The following is a 19,553-nucleotide window of genomic DNA, read 5'->3' as shown; positions in this document are numbered from 1 at the left end:
ATGGAAATCTTGCTTTCGGCCAGAAGACCAGCAACAAAGTCTTTGTACCGATGTCGCTGGAATAGGTTTAGTAACTGGTGCAAAGACAAGGATGTGGACCCTTTTCAGTGTGGCACCCCAATGGTGCTTTCTTTTCTGCTACATCTAGCTAATCTGGGGCTCCAGATAGGAACAATAAAAGGATACCTTGCTGCGCTATCCATTTCTAAGCGCTCCTCGGAAGAGATTTCATACTTCAAAATACCGTTAATAGTTCAATTCCTAAAGGGGCTCACTAATGTGTATCCTCCAGTCCCTTTTCATGTACCAGCCTGGGACTTCAATTTAGTGTTAAAATTCTTAACTTGCATACCTTTTGAGCCTCTACACTCATGTCCATTGAGGCTTTTGACTCTAAAAACTGTCCTACTTGTGGCCCTATCATCAGCCCGCAGGGTTAGCGAACTTCAGGCTCTCTCATGCAAACCACCATATACTATTTTTTATAAAGATAAGGTAGTCCTTAAAGTTAAACCTTCATTTTTGCCAAAAGTAGTCTCGGACTTCCGTTTGTCACAAAAAATAATACTTCGTACGTTTTATATTCCTCCTCATCTGGGCAAAGAAGAGGAGAGATTACACAGATTAGATCCCAAGAGGGCTCTTAGTTTTTACATCTCTAGGATGGCTAAATTGAGACAAGATGACCAACTGTTTGTGGGTTACACTGGTTAAAAATTAGGCTCATCTGTAACGAAACGGACCATTTCCCGCTGGATCATATTAGCTATAGTTGAATGCTATAGATTAGCGGGAAAAGAACCACCAGATGGGCTTCGTGCCCATTCTACACGGGGAATGACTACTTCTGCGGCTCTAAAGAGGGGAGTTCCGGCAGCAGCAATTTGTGCAGCTGCAACCTGGAAAACAATACATACATTTATTAAACATTGTCTGGACACTGGCTCCTCTAACAAGGGTTTATTTGCAAGGGCAGTTCTGCATTCTGTCCACGAAAACTGAAATGGTACTCCCAACTCCAAAAATTGATACTGCTATGGGAGCCTATCACAAGATGAGGAATACGTGGGATGACACAATCCATTCGAAGAACAAGTTACTTACCAACTGTAACGTTCTTTCGACTGGAGGAATACGTGGGAGGTACATCATCGACCCTCCCATCCAACCCCACAGTACAGTTTACGTGTTCTTACTTTCCTCTCACGAAGAATGTATCGGTCATGGGACACGCCTGGGTGTTCCTCCTATATATATTTCATCGAAAAAACAGAACTGAAGCAACGGGCGCGGCTCGAGCTACTTATACCATCGGTGACGTTGACAGAGTACAGAGTATGTCGAGGGACAATCGACGCCACGACCTCGAGCACAGCGCCCTCTGCCGAAATTTTTTTTTTCCGAAGCAGCGAAGCTGGAGATAACGATTATCACAAGATGAGGAATACGTGGGAGGAACATCCAGTCGAAAGAACCTTACAGTTGGTAAGTAACTTGTTCTTCTGCTTCTGTCAAAGGGCTCTGAGTGTTCTCATCGAAAGACTTACACCTCCTTGATAGCTGCTCTCTAGTATCCGATCAGGGAACTAACCTACCTGAAGAACACTCTGTAACTACCACACCTTCCGGTATCCGATTGGAACTCTATCTTCTGTATCAATCATCTGCCACTAGGGTTTTTTATGCCAAAGGAGGCTTTTTCCCCTATTTCGGTTATTCCAGGAGAGGCGTCACAGGCCTGCTAGCATGCTATCAGGTCACTGTGGCTTCCTTCCGAGGTAGACCATACCTCCACAAAAAAAGGTCTACCGGATCCGAGGTGGAAAGCAGTTGCGTACTCGGTTCCAGCAGTTCAGGTGAGGAGGAGGAGTAAACCTTTGAAACCGACTCGGAGCCACCCAAGACTGACACAAGATGACTCAAGATGAGGCTGCAGCTGCATTTCTCAGCTTCTTGGAATCAGGAGAATGGCTCCCATGCGGCTCCAGTCAGCGTACCACAGCACCTTCACCAGGACCTCTCCTGGTGGAGGGCAGACTCCAACCTGTTAGCGGGCAGGCCGTTCAGGCAGCTTCCCCTGTAGATCACCATTACCACCGACTGGTCCCTAGAGGGATGGGGGGGGCGGCTACCCTGGACAACCAGTGTCCATGGAGTCTGGTCACGGCAGGAACAACTGGAACACATCAGCTGGCTCGGTGATGGTCATCTGGCTTGCTCTCAAAGCATTCCTCCCCATGGTCAACAAATCGTTTTGCATTCAGATAGACGGCTCGACATGCATGTATTAAGTCAACAAGCAGGGTGGTACCAGGTCTCCTCAGTTCTGCAGGCTGTCGGTCGACATATGGGAGTGGGCACTGGCGAATATCTTATCGGCATTCCACCTCCCGGGGGAAAACAACTGGAAGGCGGACAGACTCGGCATGCTGGGGTCGACTATTACGAGTGGCAGTTGAACGTGGATGTCCTGAGGGAGATATTCATCAGGTAGGGCCACTCTTGGGGGACCTATTTGCCACCAGGAGATGCCACCAGTTGGTGTCCTGGATGGGGCAAGGCAGGGGCTCTCTGGGGGACGCATTGCAGATTCAGTGGAATGACATGAGTGCATACGCTTTTCCCCCTCTCTGTTGATTCACAGGGTCATCTGCAAGGTAAAGGAGTCAGAGGCTTTGGCTCATTTTGATAGCGCCATGGTGGCCAGCCATACCTTGGTTCTTTGAACTCCTCCGGCTGTCGGAGCAGCCTCCGGTCCCCCTTCCGTTGGGTCCAGCTCCCCTAATATCCCAGCAGGGGCGGCACAGTAGTTCACCTTGTTCCGCAGAGGGTTAGCCCTGGTAGTATGGTTCCTGAACAGGTCACCCTGAAACATCTGCACCTGTCACAGGACAACCTGGCTATCATTAATGGGGCAAGAAGCGACTCCGCAAGGAGTCAGTATAGAAGCAAATGGACCAAGTTCTGTCAGTGGGCCAAGACAAACAGTATAGATCCTCTTGGATGCTCACTGGACGACGTGTTATCCTTCTCTTGTATCTGGCTCACTCCGGTTTGCAGGTAGACACTTGCCGTACTTATTTGGTGGCCATAGGGGGGGGCCTACAAGAACTCTCGAGAGAACATCTCCTCGTACTTATCTGGTGTCCACTTTGCGGGCCTGACCAGATTGTACCCCCCCCCGGTCAAGCTTTCATCCGGTCTGGGACCTTTATGTGGTGCTGGGCGTCATGGCCCACAAGCCTTTTCGACCCCATAGCATCAGTGATATTAGGCTGGTTACTATAAAGACTGCTCTACTGGTTGGCCTTACATCAACGAGCTGGATCAGTGAGATACAGTTGCTGGTGGCTTCAGAGCTATATGCCACATTTCACAGGGACAAGGTGGTGCTTAGGATGCACCCTGCATTTCTCCCTAATGTCGAGTCATCGTTTCACCTTAATGAGGAGATTGTACTTCCGACATTCTTTGCATATCCAAAGGATGAGGCACAAAGTATTGCACTGTCTGTATATCAGACGTGCTCGAAGATTTTACTTGGCCAGGACAAAGAGCTTCCGTAAATTGGATGCCTGATTCATCACCTCTGGCGGGTCGAAACCAGGCTGTCGTGCCTCCAAGGCTTCAATAACTAGGTGGATGGTAATTGGCCATAAAGGAGGCGTATGAGGGGCAGCACATGCACGCCCACGCCATCAAAGCCAAGGTCACAGTTGTGGCCTTCCAATGTCACGTTCCATGGCAGACGATCAGCAAGGCTGCTACTTGGGCTTCGCCATCAGCCTTTTGCAAACACTACTGCTTGCATTCCAGCGCCAGATCTGACGCAGAATTTGGCCAGACAGTTTTGAAGAACTTGTTTTCTTAGAGGGGCACCACTCCTCCCCAGGGCTGCATTCAATTGTAATCGCCCATACAGTATGAAGGAAAGGGGATGGGATGTAGGACGTGGTGACTGACATACTCCTAGTCAATAGTCCCCTTTTCTCCATATGTCCCACCATCCTCCCCCGTAATAAACCTGTGTCATTTGGCAATTGTAATATATCTGAGGCGTCAAAGGGGACTGAGTGGCGCCGGAGTCAGGGGAGCATGTGCTCCCAGGGCCGCGCCCCCGGGTGCGTCTAAACTTAAAGGGGAAGAACATTTTTCTGGTGAAAAAAGTTGTTTCCCGTCCCCATCAAGGGACGCCCATACAGTATGGAGCAAAGGGGACTCTGGACTAGGAGTACGTTAGTCACTATAATGAGTAAAATATTTGTTTTAATTCGTTAGCTTGTGTGAACTACAGTTCCCAAGAGTAGTAATATAACTTTTATCTTACCCTTTTCTTTGTGGGTCCAGGACACCACTTTATATGGGGTGCTGGGGGGGGTTACATTGTAACTCATGTTCCCACTACTCGTGTAACTTTTTGTTCCAACTGACTAACTTAAATGGCTGGTGGCATTGGTTACTTTTTACTACCTTTTGTGCAGGTTACTAGCAGGCTGATTTCACAGCTGCAGTACAGCACTCTTCCCTCCCCTGCACTTATCACCTTTGTCTGCACTTATACTGTAGGATTGACACAAGGCCAATATATAACTGTCATTGCTGTTTTTCATCCTCGGTCCCCCCCTGTCTTTTGGCACCTGGAAACACTCGTGTATAGGCGCCACACAAATGCCCAGTAAATAAAATAGAATGGGTGAACATTTTCTCAAAATGGCCCATCTTCTTTTTTCGCCATTGTTAGTCAGTTCCTTCTGGGCTCTCCTATAATTTCATGTTGGATTTGGTCCTTTGAGTTTTCCTTTGTTGGGCTTCACCCCTGAAGCCTGCCCAGGGTCCAGTGTGTCTGGCAAGGCTGGAAGTAAGGGAAGGTCCCGAAACATCACTGTCCTTTGCTTGTAGGTATGCCTGGCTGAAACCAGTTCTAACTGGGCTGCTGGCTGTCCTGCAGGACAGCCAACCCCCTGGAGATTGACAGCTCCATGGGAGTGAATGAATGAGTTCCATCAAATAAGGGAAGGATTTTTGGACTACAGAGAGTCGACAACTGCAATAAGGAATCCGAAGCAGAAGACTAGAGACGCCAGCGGCACCTTAAACAGCTGCAGAAACACTGGTGAAGCCCTGCAGTTGTGCTGACCCCGTTGTCCTCTCGACAGGGATGCTCCGCCAACGTCAACTTGCCTCCCGTCCTTATTCAAATTGGGCCATCCCCCGACTTTTCTGGGCTGCAGAACACCAATACCCGGGGTACCTGGCCAATTTGCAAGTGCATCGTTTGCAAACAGAATCTCGCGGAAACTTTTCAGGCATTCGTGTGGACCTCCATAGGCAGCAATTCGTCACCAAAAGTCCCCTCACCAGAGTTCAGGACTGAATAAGTGAAGAGAATCCAACCAGCGATTTTCGTTTCTTCTTGGCACTAAGAAAAAAGTTTCAAAACCACAAAGAGCTTCTGGAGTGAGGTAACTCCTTTGCTGATGACCCCTTCTCTCAAGTGGTGCTACAGAAGCCCACTGAAGGCCCCCCCCTTGTCCAAGGAGCATTAATCATGGTCTTAAATCAGTGCATCCAGCTACATTTTATACTTCACTCTTCAGGTACTGTGGGGCTTGGGTTACACTTAACGTAACCCCATTTCGGTGCTCCTTTGCTTTGAGGGTACTGTGTTTCTCAATTGGGAGTTGACCTCAACTCCATTTAGTAGGTCTTGCAACCAGTATTCCAACAGGAAGGCTCCTCTTCAGCTCATGTGTTTTATACAAGAACAACTGAATGGTTACTTAACTTTCATCTTTAAGATTTTCAGCAGAGCTGGTGCTGTCCATTTGACTGTGGTTTTGCTGGTTTCCCAAAGGTCCATATTCTTGATCCTACTGGCCTTGGCAATGCTGGTCCCTCCATAGAGTTGAATTGTGAAACTTTTTTTGTTGGGAAACAGATTGCCTAAATCCCTCTGGGAGATTGCACATTGTTACTTACCAGTTGCTAGCTGTGTTCAGTCGAACCTTTACTGCCCTCTTAACTGAATTGTGCAAAGATGCTACATACCAGTGCTTTTACTGACCTTAACTGACCACACTCTGTGCTAGATATGAAAGGTATATGAAAAATGCTTGGTGGGGTGACAAACCTTTGTTAGTTGTGGGCGCTGGCTGGGTTTGTTAGCCTAATTAGAGACATTTGTGCAATCTAGTAAGAGTCCAGTCCTTTGATATATTTTGGTGATTTTGTGCGTTTGTTGACAAAACAATTGCTTGATACGCATTTTGGTGACAACAAGAATTAGATATATTATGATGAGGCAAGTCACTCCAAGGTGGTGAAAAGGGGTAGCCGACGCGCGTTTCAACCGAAGTCTTTATCAAGGCATAGATCATAAAGTAGCAACCTCGTGGTTATCTGGCGAGTGAAGGCCCAGGTTGGGGTTCTCGGTGTGGGCTCATTGGCCTGGTCTGTGGCCTGAGTCGGCAGTTCAAGCTGGGTTAGTCGGGAAGCGGCTGCGTATATGAAAAATGACTCTCCTGTATTAATGTTCCGTTTAGAATCTGACTCCTTTTTCAATTGCATGATATTGGTAGTTGCTGTGTTTAGGTTTGCTTTGTGTGCCTTGCATGTATATAAATATATTTCAATATAACTAAGGGTTTTCTTGGATCTCTCTATGTACTGATTTCTTTGTCCTGCTATTCAGATCACCTAACTCCCTCCTAAGATAAGCCTAGCTGCTCAGCCACTCTACCGACATGTGTAGTACAGGCCTATATTAAGAGTTTGGTCCCTGATACCACGAGAAGTCTTAAGAAGTCTAACCCCAGTTGGACTTTAGAAAAACTCACCCAACACTCAGTACTGACAGTCCTATGGATTAGGCAGTTTCTCCACAACAATTAACACTACAGACAAGGACAAGTAAAGCATAAGGCTTTACTTGCCTTCAAAAAGTCAGGACCGGGTTAAAAAAAAAAACAGTAAAAAAGAAAAGGTGGCAAAAAAATATTTCCTAACGCTTTTCCGTACAGGAATGCAAATGCTGATCAGGAGGAGCCTTTAAAGTTATATCTGTGATGTATTTACAATTTATAATTCCTGTAGTTTTCCTAAAAACCTATTTCATAACTCCACATCTTAGTCATGTTAACTGTCCCTAAACTATTTACACTGGCCATGCTTTTTATGCCCCAGCCTTACTACCATAATTATTCTATCTGCTTTATTAGTTCTTTTGTACATCTAAATCTTGCAACCCTCTGCAAAACGTTTAGTGTTGCACACACTGCTTGCTGTATAACACTGTTAGTTCTTTACTGAATTAGTATCTTCACTGCCGATGGAGAAGCACATTTCTTGATGCACTCACGCCCCTCTGATGTCATGAATAACCCTCTTGCTAAGTGCTTGGAAACTCACACTAAATAACTGCGGTATAAACATTTAGGCTTTATATGGGCTAGAATTCCAATTGATCTTGCACACTAGAGGATATGTTGGGAAGGAGGTATCCACTTCTCCATGTAAACGTGCCAACGTTGTTGGGTCCTTAGCTGTAACGTCTTGCTTTGACGCCCGACCACTCAAAATACAGGATTTTCTTCACCTGCAAGCACCTCTCAAAGTATTGCTGTGACAACTTATGAATTCAGGTGCTAGGTTGGGAAGTTGATTTTTCCTCATCGCAGATTTAAATATTCAAGCAAACCCTAAGAGTTTTAAACCAATTAAAGCATAACTTTTGCTCCCACCAGTAGTATTTCCTCCATGATGCTCACTGCTCTTTCCAGCATTCAGAAAGCTCAAGAAGGGATAAACATCAGAGCACACAGAAATAGGTTTCTGGTTCAAGCAAACAGATGAAAAGCAGTTTTAGAATGTTTTCATTCATATTCTATACCACCCAAGGCATAAATTAAATTTCACAAATTGATTAGCAGAGTTTGCTAATTACATTATTTTTGATTAGCAAACAGGCTCATTTGATTAGCATTTGTTTACTAATATTGTCAATGTCACGAAGTTATTTGTACCCAAGACTTTAAATGAGCAACAATACAACAGTTTTGTGTACAGCTGAAATAAGATTAGTGAGAGGAGTCGAGCCTTGCAAATTCTTTGAACTTCAACTAGACCTGCAAGTCTGGTAACTTAGTTTACCTATTCAACCCAAGAGAAATGCACTCGACCCATAGCAACGGAGGACAACACATTTAAAATGTGATTAACTTAAAATGGTGCATGTCCCTACAAACCCAGTGCCCAGGTCTTTTTTGGTGATTTCGGTATGTGGCCATTCAACACCTTGTTACTTTTTTGTTACATGAGATATCTCGGCCAAATTTGGCCCTTTTTTTTCTCGCACGTAGGCGGTCGTAACGCCACCCAGGAATCCTAGGTTGCTGTAGGCGGGTGAGAGAAAATAACCAAAAAGGGTGAAAAATGTGTTTTTTCAAAAAAATGCGGATAAAATGATGTACAAAGAAGCTTGTGGTTTTTTCCTTTTAAGAGCTAGGAACCAAATGGTTTGCTGTGCTGAATTCCTCAATTTCATGGCTTTCAAGAACAGGTTGAGTGGAAACGAAAAAACATTATTTTGATATGGTTATCAACCGTTTTGTGAGAGGTAGGCGATTTTGGCAATTTTTGCCAATTTGACATGCATGGACGGAATGGAAGAAAAGGGTAGGAAAGCCGAATTGGAGGACAGAAAGGCATACGTTTCTGAAAGGTAGAAAAAATTGAAAGTTTAGGAAGGGGTGATTTGCGCAGGTGGGCCAACAATTAGGTAGGGGAAAATGCCATAGATTGGGGAAAAAGCGGGAAAATTACTGAAAAAAGGTGGACATGGTTGGCTTGGTACGGCAATGGCTTCTATGTATTTTGAGAAAAACAATGCTCCGCTACATTCCAACGACTGTTGCAGTTAGGAAAGCACACATTTTTTGTAGTGTTTCACAAAACAAGCAATACCACAAGCCAAACACTGAGCCATGGTACACAGGAGTTTTATGCTTACGGCCTGAACAGAAGTACTTTGCATGTGTAAATCGGGAAAACCAATGTGGCGAGGAACGGCAAGCATACATTTTTTGAAAGAGCATAGGCAGACTTTTTCAAGGGTAGGTGACTTGTGCAGGTTACAAAAGAGTATGGTGCCTAAAGCAGCGCCTAAATGTAGGGCACATTTGGGAAATGAAAGGGTTGTGTGACGAAGGGCACCAGCAAATGGGTCAAAACGTTATGAAAACCACACAAACACAACAAATGTCATACCTTCCCGCGTTCCCCCACATGTCCCGATGAAAACAGTACCTCATATGTGCGGGTGCACTTACCTGGACGCCAAGGGGAAAGCCGAACACACCCCTAACCCCAAGTCTTTTCCGACATCTGAATTTCACGATTTTTCCAGACGGGCACACCATACAGATATGGGCCTAGGGTGTCCAAGCCACCAAGGAAAACGGGGAACCCCATGCATTTCCGAAAAGAGGACACCCGTGGGAATCCGCAGAGGTATGACTTGCGCAAATCGGCCCAGAATTTATTACCCAGAACCCCAAAGTGAACATGGTGTTTTTCCCCACCAAATATCACTTTGTCGGGGATTGTGGCTAATAAAAACTGGGGCAATTTGCGTAAGGCAGACCTCTGTGGATTCCCACGGGTGTCCTCTTAGGCCCATATCTGTATGGTATTACCTAGTAAGCAGGCACCCTCCCCCGCACTGTAAAGAGATCCCTGGTGTCTAGTGGGCATTGCTGGGCGCGGATCAAGCTCTCTGTGCCCACTCTGTGCCCTCTGCACGCCCAGCAATGCTTTCACACAAGGTGTTGTTGGAAAGGGGAGAATCTCCCCTTTCCAACGACACCTCCCTTGATCTCCGGCTTGAAATGCAGCCGGAGATAGAGTGGGAGAAAGGTGAACACTCCCCTTGCATTTTCACCGCAGCAGCCGAAATGGCTGCTGCAGTGAAAATTACTTTCACTTTCACGTCGGCGTGCTTTAGGCACGCCGACGTGAAACTGAAGGTAATCCAGCCCCCTGGCAGTGAGGGGGGACCGCCCCCTCACATAGCCAGGGGGTTGGATTACAGTTTTGAGCGATCCCTGCTTTACAGGGATCGCTCAAAACGGAGTGCCGAAAAGGACAAGCTATCTCGTCCCTGGCACTAAGGAAGTAATTCCAAGGACGAAATAGCTCGCCCTTGGCACTGAAGGGGTTAAATGAGCAACAATACAACAGTTTTGTGCACCGCTGAAATGAGATATTAGTGGGAGGAGTCGAGCCTTGCAAATTCTTTGAACTTCAACTAGACCTGTAAGTCTGGTAACTTAGTTTACCTATTCAACCTAAGAGAAATGCACTCCACCCATAGCAACGGAGGACAACATATTTAAAATGTGATTTTCTTAAAATGGTGCATGTCTCTACAAACCCACTTTGTTTGGCACACTGCCACCCAGAGGCCTGCCATGCACAGTGAAACTTTTATTGACATTTTTCTGCAAAGTAAATGCAGGTTACAAACCTAGGTTTGCCATCAAAAGCATTTGATCATGTACATTTTAAGTGTTCTCTTGTAAATATGATGCATCTTTCCCAACAAAATAAAATACGGTGGACACTTTAAAATTTAGATACACTAACCTAAACTTTACTGTAACGCATGGAGATGATGCAGTGTTACAGTATCAATAATGTAATTATTCATTACGTAACAACTTACATTTTAGGAATGGAATTGCATGATTGTCATTTTATATAAATATAAAGTTGACACATACTGGTCTTTGCCAAACTGGAAATGGAAAGCTTAATAAAAGTATCATCCGGATTACTTCTGGTTTGCAATTATTTGAAAAAGAAAAATACATTCTTGCCTAGCACTCCCACACATGCCTTTGGCACTTAAAGTGGAGGAGATGATTACTGCTGCACTTTCTCCCCATTAGCACTTTAAGTGAACAAAGAAAAAAGAGAGTGAATAGAGCACCATGGGCAAGAGAGGAATGCAGGGCGAGCTGTGCGTTCATTGAAGAGGTCAACTTAAATAGCTAACTTTGCTACACAAGTGTCCATTTGATTAGCAAACCTACAGAATTGCATAGCAAATTGCTATGCAGCAATGCTTATTTTATGCCTTGCCACCTCTCCAATATTCCAGCCAATCAGGGATCTAGTCCCCAAACTTAATCCGTGCTTGGGCGGTTCGCCATCGGTCTGAAAAGAAGTCAATGAAAACCATACTCACTTGGCCCAATGTATTAAGAAAACTTTCTCTTCTAAAGGTAAAACACCCTCCTATCTTGTGTACAACTATTGCCTGCACCTTCCTATTGCAAGGGGACCTGACACTGCATAGGTGTTTCCACTCTGCTATAGGGTTTAATGGGTGGAAATTCCTGACCCTATCTCTCTGTTACCTGGTCATGATTGGTGGGGTTCTGGCCAAGGATCCCCCTTGGACTTTCCTTGGAGGCATGGGATTGTGAAAAGATCCCTAATCTTTTGAGCTTACGTTTTTTCTTTTAATCAGTGGAACATTTTACTTGACTTTGCCCCTACTTGTCTTCACTTTACGGACTCCTGACTCGCTACAAAAAAATCTGTTATTGGATGGGACTTGTGACTTTTAAGGGTACTAGGCCTACTTGTCTTCATAGAGATTAAGATGGATTTCTAGAATCTGGCCTGGTGGAAAGACTTTAGGAGGACACCCTAGTTATTGTGATGGGAATTCTGAGAGGTTAGCCCAAACACAATCAAGGTAACCATGGAGAGCAGTCCAGGCCATTCTCAGGAGAGTGGGGTCGGAACACAAAAAGTGTAGAAATATAATTGCTGCCCTCAGCTTGTCTTTAGGCACATATACAATTATCCACGTTGCACTGCATTGTAAGATGCTGTGTGCAAAGTTAAAAAGTTCCAAAAGTTAAAAGGGAAACAGTTTCCCAGTACTGTTAGGCAGAAGGACTGGTCAGTTTCCCCATACAAAAATTAGCTAAAGGCAGGGGACGTGAATTTGAAGGCTTACTTCCCCTCAAAAAAGTCGGAAGAGGTTACAAAATAAAGCACAAAGAGTGAGGGTCCATAGAAACTATGGAGGGAAAGTTGCCAAAAGAATAATCTTTCCTAACGGGGATTAACCTTTTAGAGGTGTTATAAGGCAGGGTAAGTAAAAGGGTTTTGGTTACATTTACATTGCTTCACTTTGAATTGCTTAGCTATTTTTCACTTGCTTTACTGCATTCTGTTTTCCATCTTTAATATTTGGAACACCTCCCTCTGTGTTAAAGGTACATTGTGGGTGATCCTTGCAGGGATCACTAACCATGAATGTATGTTTCCATAGTGGTGGTGTAGTGCTACTTGCCTGTTATTTCCATTGCCAACATTGTGTTGAGGAATAATAAATTAGTGTACTTGTATGCTTGCTGTTTGTTAGGTAGATTTCCCTTCTTGAGTGAAATTCTCCCCACTTTGTGAGTCCCCCAGCATTTCTGCTGAACAGATTCTCCTGAGGGAGTGGGACCCTTTTTCCACACACTCCTTTTACTATAACCCTGCTAACCCCTTTCACCTCTTTTTGGTACTTTCGAATGGAATTATGCTTGCTCGCATCTACATTTTATTATTGCAGCACAAAGCACTTTCTGTGCAGTGTTGCTGGGAGCTCCTTGAGCTTCCCTTTTTATTTTAACTGTTACCAGGGCAGGACGACACCCTTTGGCCCCACTTGTAATTGATATTGTGAGATCAGTACACACTAACTTGGAGTGCTGAGGGGAAACAATGTCTCCCATTTTTTGATTATTTTCCAGTCACTTTTAGTTACTCTTAAAAGTTCATCTGACTGGCCGGTGGCAGTTGTGCACGACTTTTTGTGGACTTGGGACACAATGGTAATCATTTGCCTAAAATGATGGCTTTACTTTTTTAAGCCCTGTTCATGGCTTGTTCTTTCTTGAGCCTTCTATCTGCTTGGGTGGGGGAGGGGGGGAGGTTTGATGGGTCTTTTGTCTTTGGTGGGCTTCCCTTGGAAAGCCCGCCAAGACTCTGAATGCCTGAAAGGACAGGACGAGGGGGAGATGACCAAACCTCCCCATGTCATTGTCCTGCAGTGTGCCTGCCTGGAACCAGTTTGTGCTGCTAGGCTGGCTATCCCCATTGGACAGCCACCCCCCCCCCCCCCAAAGTCTGAATGAAGGCATGTCTGGTGATTGGTGGGCTCAGACATTTTTCCTGCATAAAAAGCATAGGCCCCGGAGCAGAAATTGTCTACCACTGGACTGAAGATCAGAAGAGGAATTCGTAGGACATCTCCAATAACTTCCAAGCTAACGCCAGAGCCCTTGAGTGACCGCTGATGACCCGACCTGAATTCCGAGCGACAGGGAAGATCTCTTGAAGACTACTCTCTCCCTTGGAGTTGTGGGCCTAACTAGTCCAAAGACCACCTGCATTTTGCACCATCCCTCAAAGAGCTGCAACTTCCCGGGCCTGAAAACTTCCAATACCGTGGGATCTGTGCCATTTTGCTGTGCATAGTCTTCTGAAGCACGGTTTCATCTGAAAGCCGAATCGAGGAAGGAGAACCCGGAGAGAAGTTTGCCAGACAACTGTAGGTGCCCTGAAGCCTGTGAGGGGTTCCAGCGAGCCAGTCCTCAGCCGCCAAGGTCAAGAAACACGAACCGCGGTCTATCACCTCAGCTTGGGCACTGTCCTGTGGCATTGTGTTCTTCATTTAAAAGGTACTGTCCCGCTCATAGGTACTTAACTGGGGCTTGCTGCATTGTTATTTTGTTCTTGGGGCTGCATTTTATGAATCCCTGCACCCTTCCAGGGCTTATCTTGAGCTACATTCGGGTGGACAACCCATTGTGCTCTACCTTGCCTTGCAACTCTTGTCCTTGGGGCAATCCGGCTAGGGAAACTTAATTTGCTTGCCAAAGCAAATCTGTTGCCAACCTGAAGAGCTTTCTGCTGGACTTTGCTCCTTTCATCCCTGAACGCTGCGTTACTGCCCGATCTTCCTCAGCCCTTGGTCACTGGTTCCCCAGTGACCCTCTGACTTTGAGAAACTCGCTTATGACAGATTGCACTTTCTAAGATCGGCTAAGCTAAAGTTCTAAAAAAGTTATCAAATTTTCTATGTTTGCATATGTGTCAAGAGGTTTGATTGTGTGATTTGTTACCTTTATTGCTATTCTAAAGTATATAACTCTGTGAATATTGCAACGCTTCAACTAATATTTTATTGTGTGATAATACTTGCCTTACTTGAATTCTACAAGCCTTAATGTATAAAAATAAATGCCTATTTCGAATGGATTGTGTCCTCCCACGTATTCCTCATCTTATGATAATATATCTCTCCAGCTTCACTGCTTTGGAATTTTTTTTTAGACAGAGGGCGCTGTATGCAGTGTCGAGTCGATGTCCTTCGAGGGCCTCCATCGACGACATCAGCAAAAATAGCGCATGCCGCGCTAGTTGGCTTCAGTTCCGTTTTTCCGAGCTTACGCTTCGAGTAATGAAGGTGCGCTTCAGTGAGATTTTCCTGAGAAAATGTCCTCTTCATCTACCCCTTTGAAGCCCAAGTCAGGTTTTTAAAAAATGGCACGACTGCGGGTAAAAAATGTTCAGTATGTATCCTCACCGCGTCTGCCTGTGGTGTCTGTGCTCTGGGCATCGCACCGATGACTGTGGGTCCTGTCGGGCCATGACAGAGAAAGCTCTCAGGGAGCGTAAAGGTAAACTGGAGCTGGGGAGGTTGGTGTCGAAGTATTCCTCAAAGTGGGAGGAAAAAGTCTGGTGAGTTCCTGATCAAGGAGTGTATTGTGGCAATCTTCATCTTCTTCCTCTAAAAAGGCAGAGAGACGCCATAGGTCTAATTCAACCTCAAGTGATTCCTCCACAGAGGTAATCGGATGGCCTACGAATTCAGATTCCCCGGCAAAGTGGGACGCATTTCGTACAGAGATTTTGCAACTTTTCGCTAATGCGGCCTCGACCCCCTCGAAAGAAACGCAAAAGAGCCATGCCCTGGTCGCTCTGAGTAAGGACAACAAAGGGAAGTCGAAAGCTAAAACTTTGAAGCCGAACTCAAAGCCGGCATCGCATCACTAAAGTTCTCGATCCAACGAGAAGTCATTGAGTCGAGAGCCAAGTCCTACTTTGGTTCAGACAAAAAAGCACAAAGTGTCAAACTTCGACTTTGCCGACTGAGTCGGAGCTGCCAACAATGTAGTCGACGCAGGGTAAACGGGTGCCGTTTTTGAAGTAGTCAAAAACTACTTCGAAGCCATTGGTTCAAGAAAAGGTTTATAAACCTGTACCGAAAAGACTATTTTAAGTTTGAGGAGGACCAACCCTCTGATGTATCGCCACCTTTTGGTCTGCAGTTTGGCACGCCTAATGTGCCAGATGAACTAATTTCTGACAAATCAAGACTGAGAGATTTGTATGATAATTTCCAGTCAGCTAGTGACTTGGATAACTCGCCAGAACTAGAATTTGGCAGGCCACTCTGAGCACGCAGACTCATCCTACAGAAAGCTGATGGGAAAGGTCATTGACTTTATGGGATGGAGTAGGGCCTACTCCACCATATGAACAAGATGACAATACGGACATCTTGGACCAGGGTCCTCAGAAAGACCCGATTTTACCATCCCACATGGCCCTGTAGAGAAGTCTCTGCGAATTGGGAGTCCCCGGAAACTGCGGCTGCTGTTAACAAAAACTTCAAGTTAGTACAGGCCTTCCAGCAGTGACCCGGAATACCTTACCAAGCATCCCACACCTGAAAGCTTGTTAGTTCAGTTAGCTACGTCAACCAGACAATCAGCTTATCCTTCCACCCCCCCCGTGACAGGGATGACAGGTTAGTAGATGCCTGGACACAGTTTTCACTGCAGGCAGTATGGCCTTAAAATCTACTAATGTGACTTGTACACTGTCTACATTCACGTTTAACCTGTGAGACTGTGTTGCTAGGGTGGCTCAACACATTCCGGAAGGCGAAGAAAGACTGCTTCCTGGCGATCATTAAAGATGGTAAAGAGGCAATGAGTGAATTTCTACAGTCAGGTTTGGTTACGGCAGACAGCATCAGCAGATCCATGGCTGCTAGCACAGTATTACGCAGACTTGTGTGGTTGAGGAAGTCGGGGTTTGCATCAGGTGTGCAGGCAAGACTACTCAACATGCCCTTTGACGGCTCAAGGTGGTTTGGCAGCAAGGCGGATGAGTTTGGAGAAGCTGCAGATCTCAAAGGCAGCGGCTAAATCCCTTAGCGCCACCATTGGACAACCGCAACAACCCTATTCGGGCTCATCTTCCTGGAGGGGTAAGTCCTTTCATTTCGCCTCCTCAATTGGAAGAGGAAGAGGACAAGCCGGGCAGAGGGGCCAGAAAAGATTCCCCTGTGGTTGAAGGAAGGGGTGCTGTATCAGCCCCAGCAGCTGCATCCTTACCCTCAGCTGCTGCGGCAGCCTCCTCTGAGGCATACCTTCTTAGTATCTGAACGAATGGCCGGACATTACTTCAGATGCATGTGCACTGGAAACGGTAGCCCAAGGTTACTGACTTCCTTTTCAAAAAAGGCCTCAGTACCATCCACCCAGAATACAGCTCTGTCAAAATTCGGGATCTGCTTCTTGTGCAGGAAAATGTTGACTCTGCTAGAGAACGGTGCAATAGAACATGTACCTGTAGCCGAGAGAAACAAGGGTTGGTATTCCCCCTTACTTTCTCATTCCCAAGAAGGACGGAGGATTGATACCCATCTTGGACTCAAGAAACGTGAACAAGTTCTTCAGGAAGGACAAGTTGAAGATGGTTACCCTTTCTCAGATTTTTCAGGCTCTCCAACACCAAGACTTGTTGGGATCATTGGACCTTCAAGATGCTTACTTTCATGTGCCAATCCATATCGAGCACAGGAAGTACATGTGTCCTTGAGTCCCCAGAGTTTTATTCCAAGAGATGGGAATTTTCGATTTTAACGATGATTTACTATCCTTTTTTAAATCCCTGCCGTACACTCTTGCTTACTGACATGTACTAAATTACTGTGTAGAACGAATGGTTACTTCTGTACCTTTTTTTAAGCTTAATTTTATCCTAACGTTTGGTGGTCCTTGTTGGCAAGGTTTAGCCCCTTTTCCTCCCATGAGCTGTTGAATGGTACAGATTGGGATCAGTCATTTTGCAATGTACTAAAGGTGTGGGGAATTGTGTGGATGTGTATTGCCAATCTGGTCCCGAATCATGACTTTGTAAAGGGATATTTTTGTTGTATAGGGTTCCACTTTTGTCCCCACCCGTGGCCTTGTATGTATTGTGCCTACCATCGGGTAGTGGGCATAGGTTTAGCTAAGGTGTATATGGTTCACCTATGGCCCTTTCACTGTTTAATGTGCTGTTACTATGTTTTAGGTCCAACCTAAAGTACTTATCTGACGATGTAGATACAGGTGTAATTGTATGATAGTGCATACTTTGCAGTATACAAGTGTGCTGCATTGTCTGGGAGTAACTACTGAGACTAATTGTAGTTCCCTACCAGCTTGCTGCCTCTCAAGTGAAGCCAGAGTGCTCTGCCATAGCTGCCATGCTAGGGAGTTTGGTTGATCTTTTCATTGGAAACATTGCCTTCCTCATGAGTGGGCTGTAGGAAAATATCCCTAACATGCCATTTTCAAATTTGTACTGTGTAGGCCCTCCCCCCCACACACTCGTAATGGAGATTTTCTTTGATTGCATGGAAATGGAAAATAACCATTATTGTTAAACTACGCATGTGTTGAGCAGGTTCGTTAAGTGTCATTACACATCCCTATGTCTATAGTATTGCTCATACCTTACTACTTCCCATCTCCTTGCCACCTCCAACAGTGCGCTGCACAAATCCTTGCAGTGAATCTTATGAGGTTTGAGAAGATGCCTGAAGCTTCATTGATAAGTTCCCTGTACACTTGGGGGAGGGATGCAGTGTGTGTGTGTGTGGAGGGTGAACGTAACCAAACAGGGGCTCCATTCCGAGATTTTTCATTTAGATTGAAACCATTTTCATTTTATCAAAGAAATCCCTAATCTGAAATGGCCTTATGCCAAGCTATTGCTATATAAAACTATGCAATCAAATAATAATTACTAAAAGGATTTGCCAGCCTTAATTCCATTTGCAAACCTGAAGGACCTGTCCTACTCTGATAGATTACTTGGTTTGTTGCTGATAAGGAACTTGCATTGAAGTGTCGTGATGGCAAAACTTGATACTGAGTGGAATTAATGTAAAGATTACTTTTTGTTGACTCTTGCATTTTAGGTGATGGCGACGATCCTTTCTGGCCGGCCCTACACTGCTTCATGGTGATACTGGATACACTAGGCGCTAAGGTTTGGGGACAGCTGATTGACCCGATCCAGGCCTTCCAGACCATCATTGACAGTCGTAGCTACAAGAACGAGATAGAAAATATTCGCAACAGCACTAGGAGGTCAGTCTTGCTACTTTGCGTTTTAATACTAGTAGTATTTGAAATAGTTTTTATTAAGCACAAACTTTACGAGGCAAACAACGTTTCAAGGCACGAAAACCTATAACATAACACTGATACTCTTTTGAAAAGTATGCAACAGACTTAAATTAATTTATTGTGCATTTGTAAGGCGCTTATAAATCAAGTAACTTGTGTTTTAAAGTGCCCACAGGGTAACGGTGAGGGAACATGGGAACAAAAAGGCAAATCTAATAACAATGAACAGAAAGAAAGAGGCAGTCCCACTAAGCCTTTTCAAGCATTTAGAAAGTGCAGAGATAGAGGGGTACGTGTTAGTGCTAGGAGTTCCATGGAGGGAAGTGCTAGGCAATAAGTTGCACACTTCTGTTAAGTGCTGTTAGGCAGAAACCTGTGCAGTTCCCTTAGGGACCACTGCAAAAGATTTAGGACTACAGGTGGTTGGCAGTAAACCCAATTGGTGGCAGTCTGTACCACCCAGATTTACCTGGTAGCTGTGGCTGAGCAGTCAGACTTCTCTCAAGATGAGTTAGGCAGTATATAGAGTATACACCATAGGTACAGAGATACAGTAGCACAAGCAAACACTGACCAGAACTTTGGTGTAAAAGTATATAATTATTTATTTAAAGACACACTTGTAAATTACACTAGCACAAAAAGAGGTAAGTAAATTCAACATGGTCACTATTATATATTTACAACCCTAATTACTTATTAGACAAGTCTTAGTGAGGGAAAAGGCAAAGTTATAAAAGCACACAATTTCAATACCTTTCAAAGAACCACAGTGAGGCAGGTTAGGCAAAGTCTACTGGAGAGCAAGGAAGTTCAAATGCCAGGCTCACTCTTAGAGAGAGCAAGCAAAATGTGTCCAGGATCACATAGTGGGGTTATGCCCAAAGAGTCTTTGTAGATACTTCACAAAAGATTGAGATCAAGTCAGGAAAAGTTAGTTAACAGGCCCCAGGCTAACCCAGGTTAGAAAGTCGAGGATTTACTGTCACCCCAAACGATCTGTCGCAAGGGAAG

At 45.1% G+C, this 19,553-nt stretch overlaps 1 protein-coding gene across 1 annotated transcript in view; it reads left to right on the top strand.

Annotated features, from left to right (window-relative positions):
• The window catches only part of SETX (senataxin), a 1,477,926-nt gene that overhangs the window by 476,662 nt on the left and 981,711 nt on the right, over positions 1-19,553 (top strand). Inside the window, exon 7 of the mRNA XM_069609306.1 lies at positions 18,329-18,500. Within this exon, the coding sequence (XP_069465407.1) occupies positions 18,329-18,500 (172 nt within the window). The remainder of the gene's footprint in view (positions 1-18,328; positions 18,501-19,553) is intronic.

Source organism: Ambystoma mexicanum, chromosome 8 (assembly GCF_040938575.1).
Source record: "Ambystoma mexicanum isolate Mex_15411 chromosome 8, UKY_AmexF1_1, whole genome shotgun sequence".
NCBI classification, from domain to species: Eukaryota; Metazoa; Chordata; class Amphibia; order Caudata; family Ambystomatidae; genus Ambystoma; species Ambystoma mexicanum.
The sequence above is the reverse complement of the archived record's forward strand: the minus strand, read 5'-3'. Positions and strand labels throughout refer to the sequence as shown.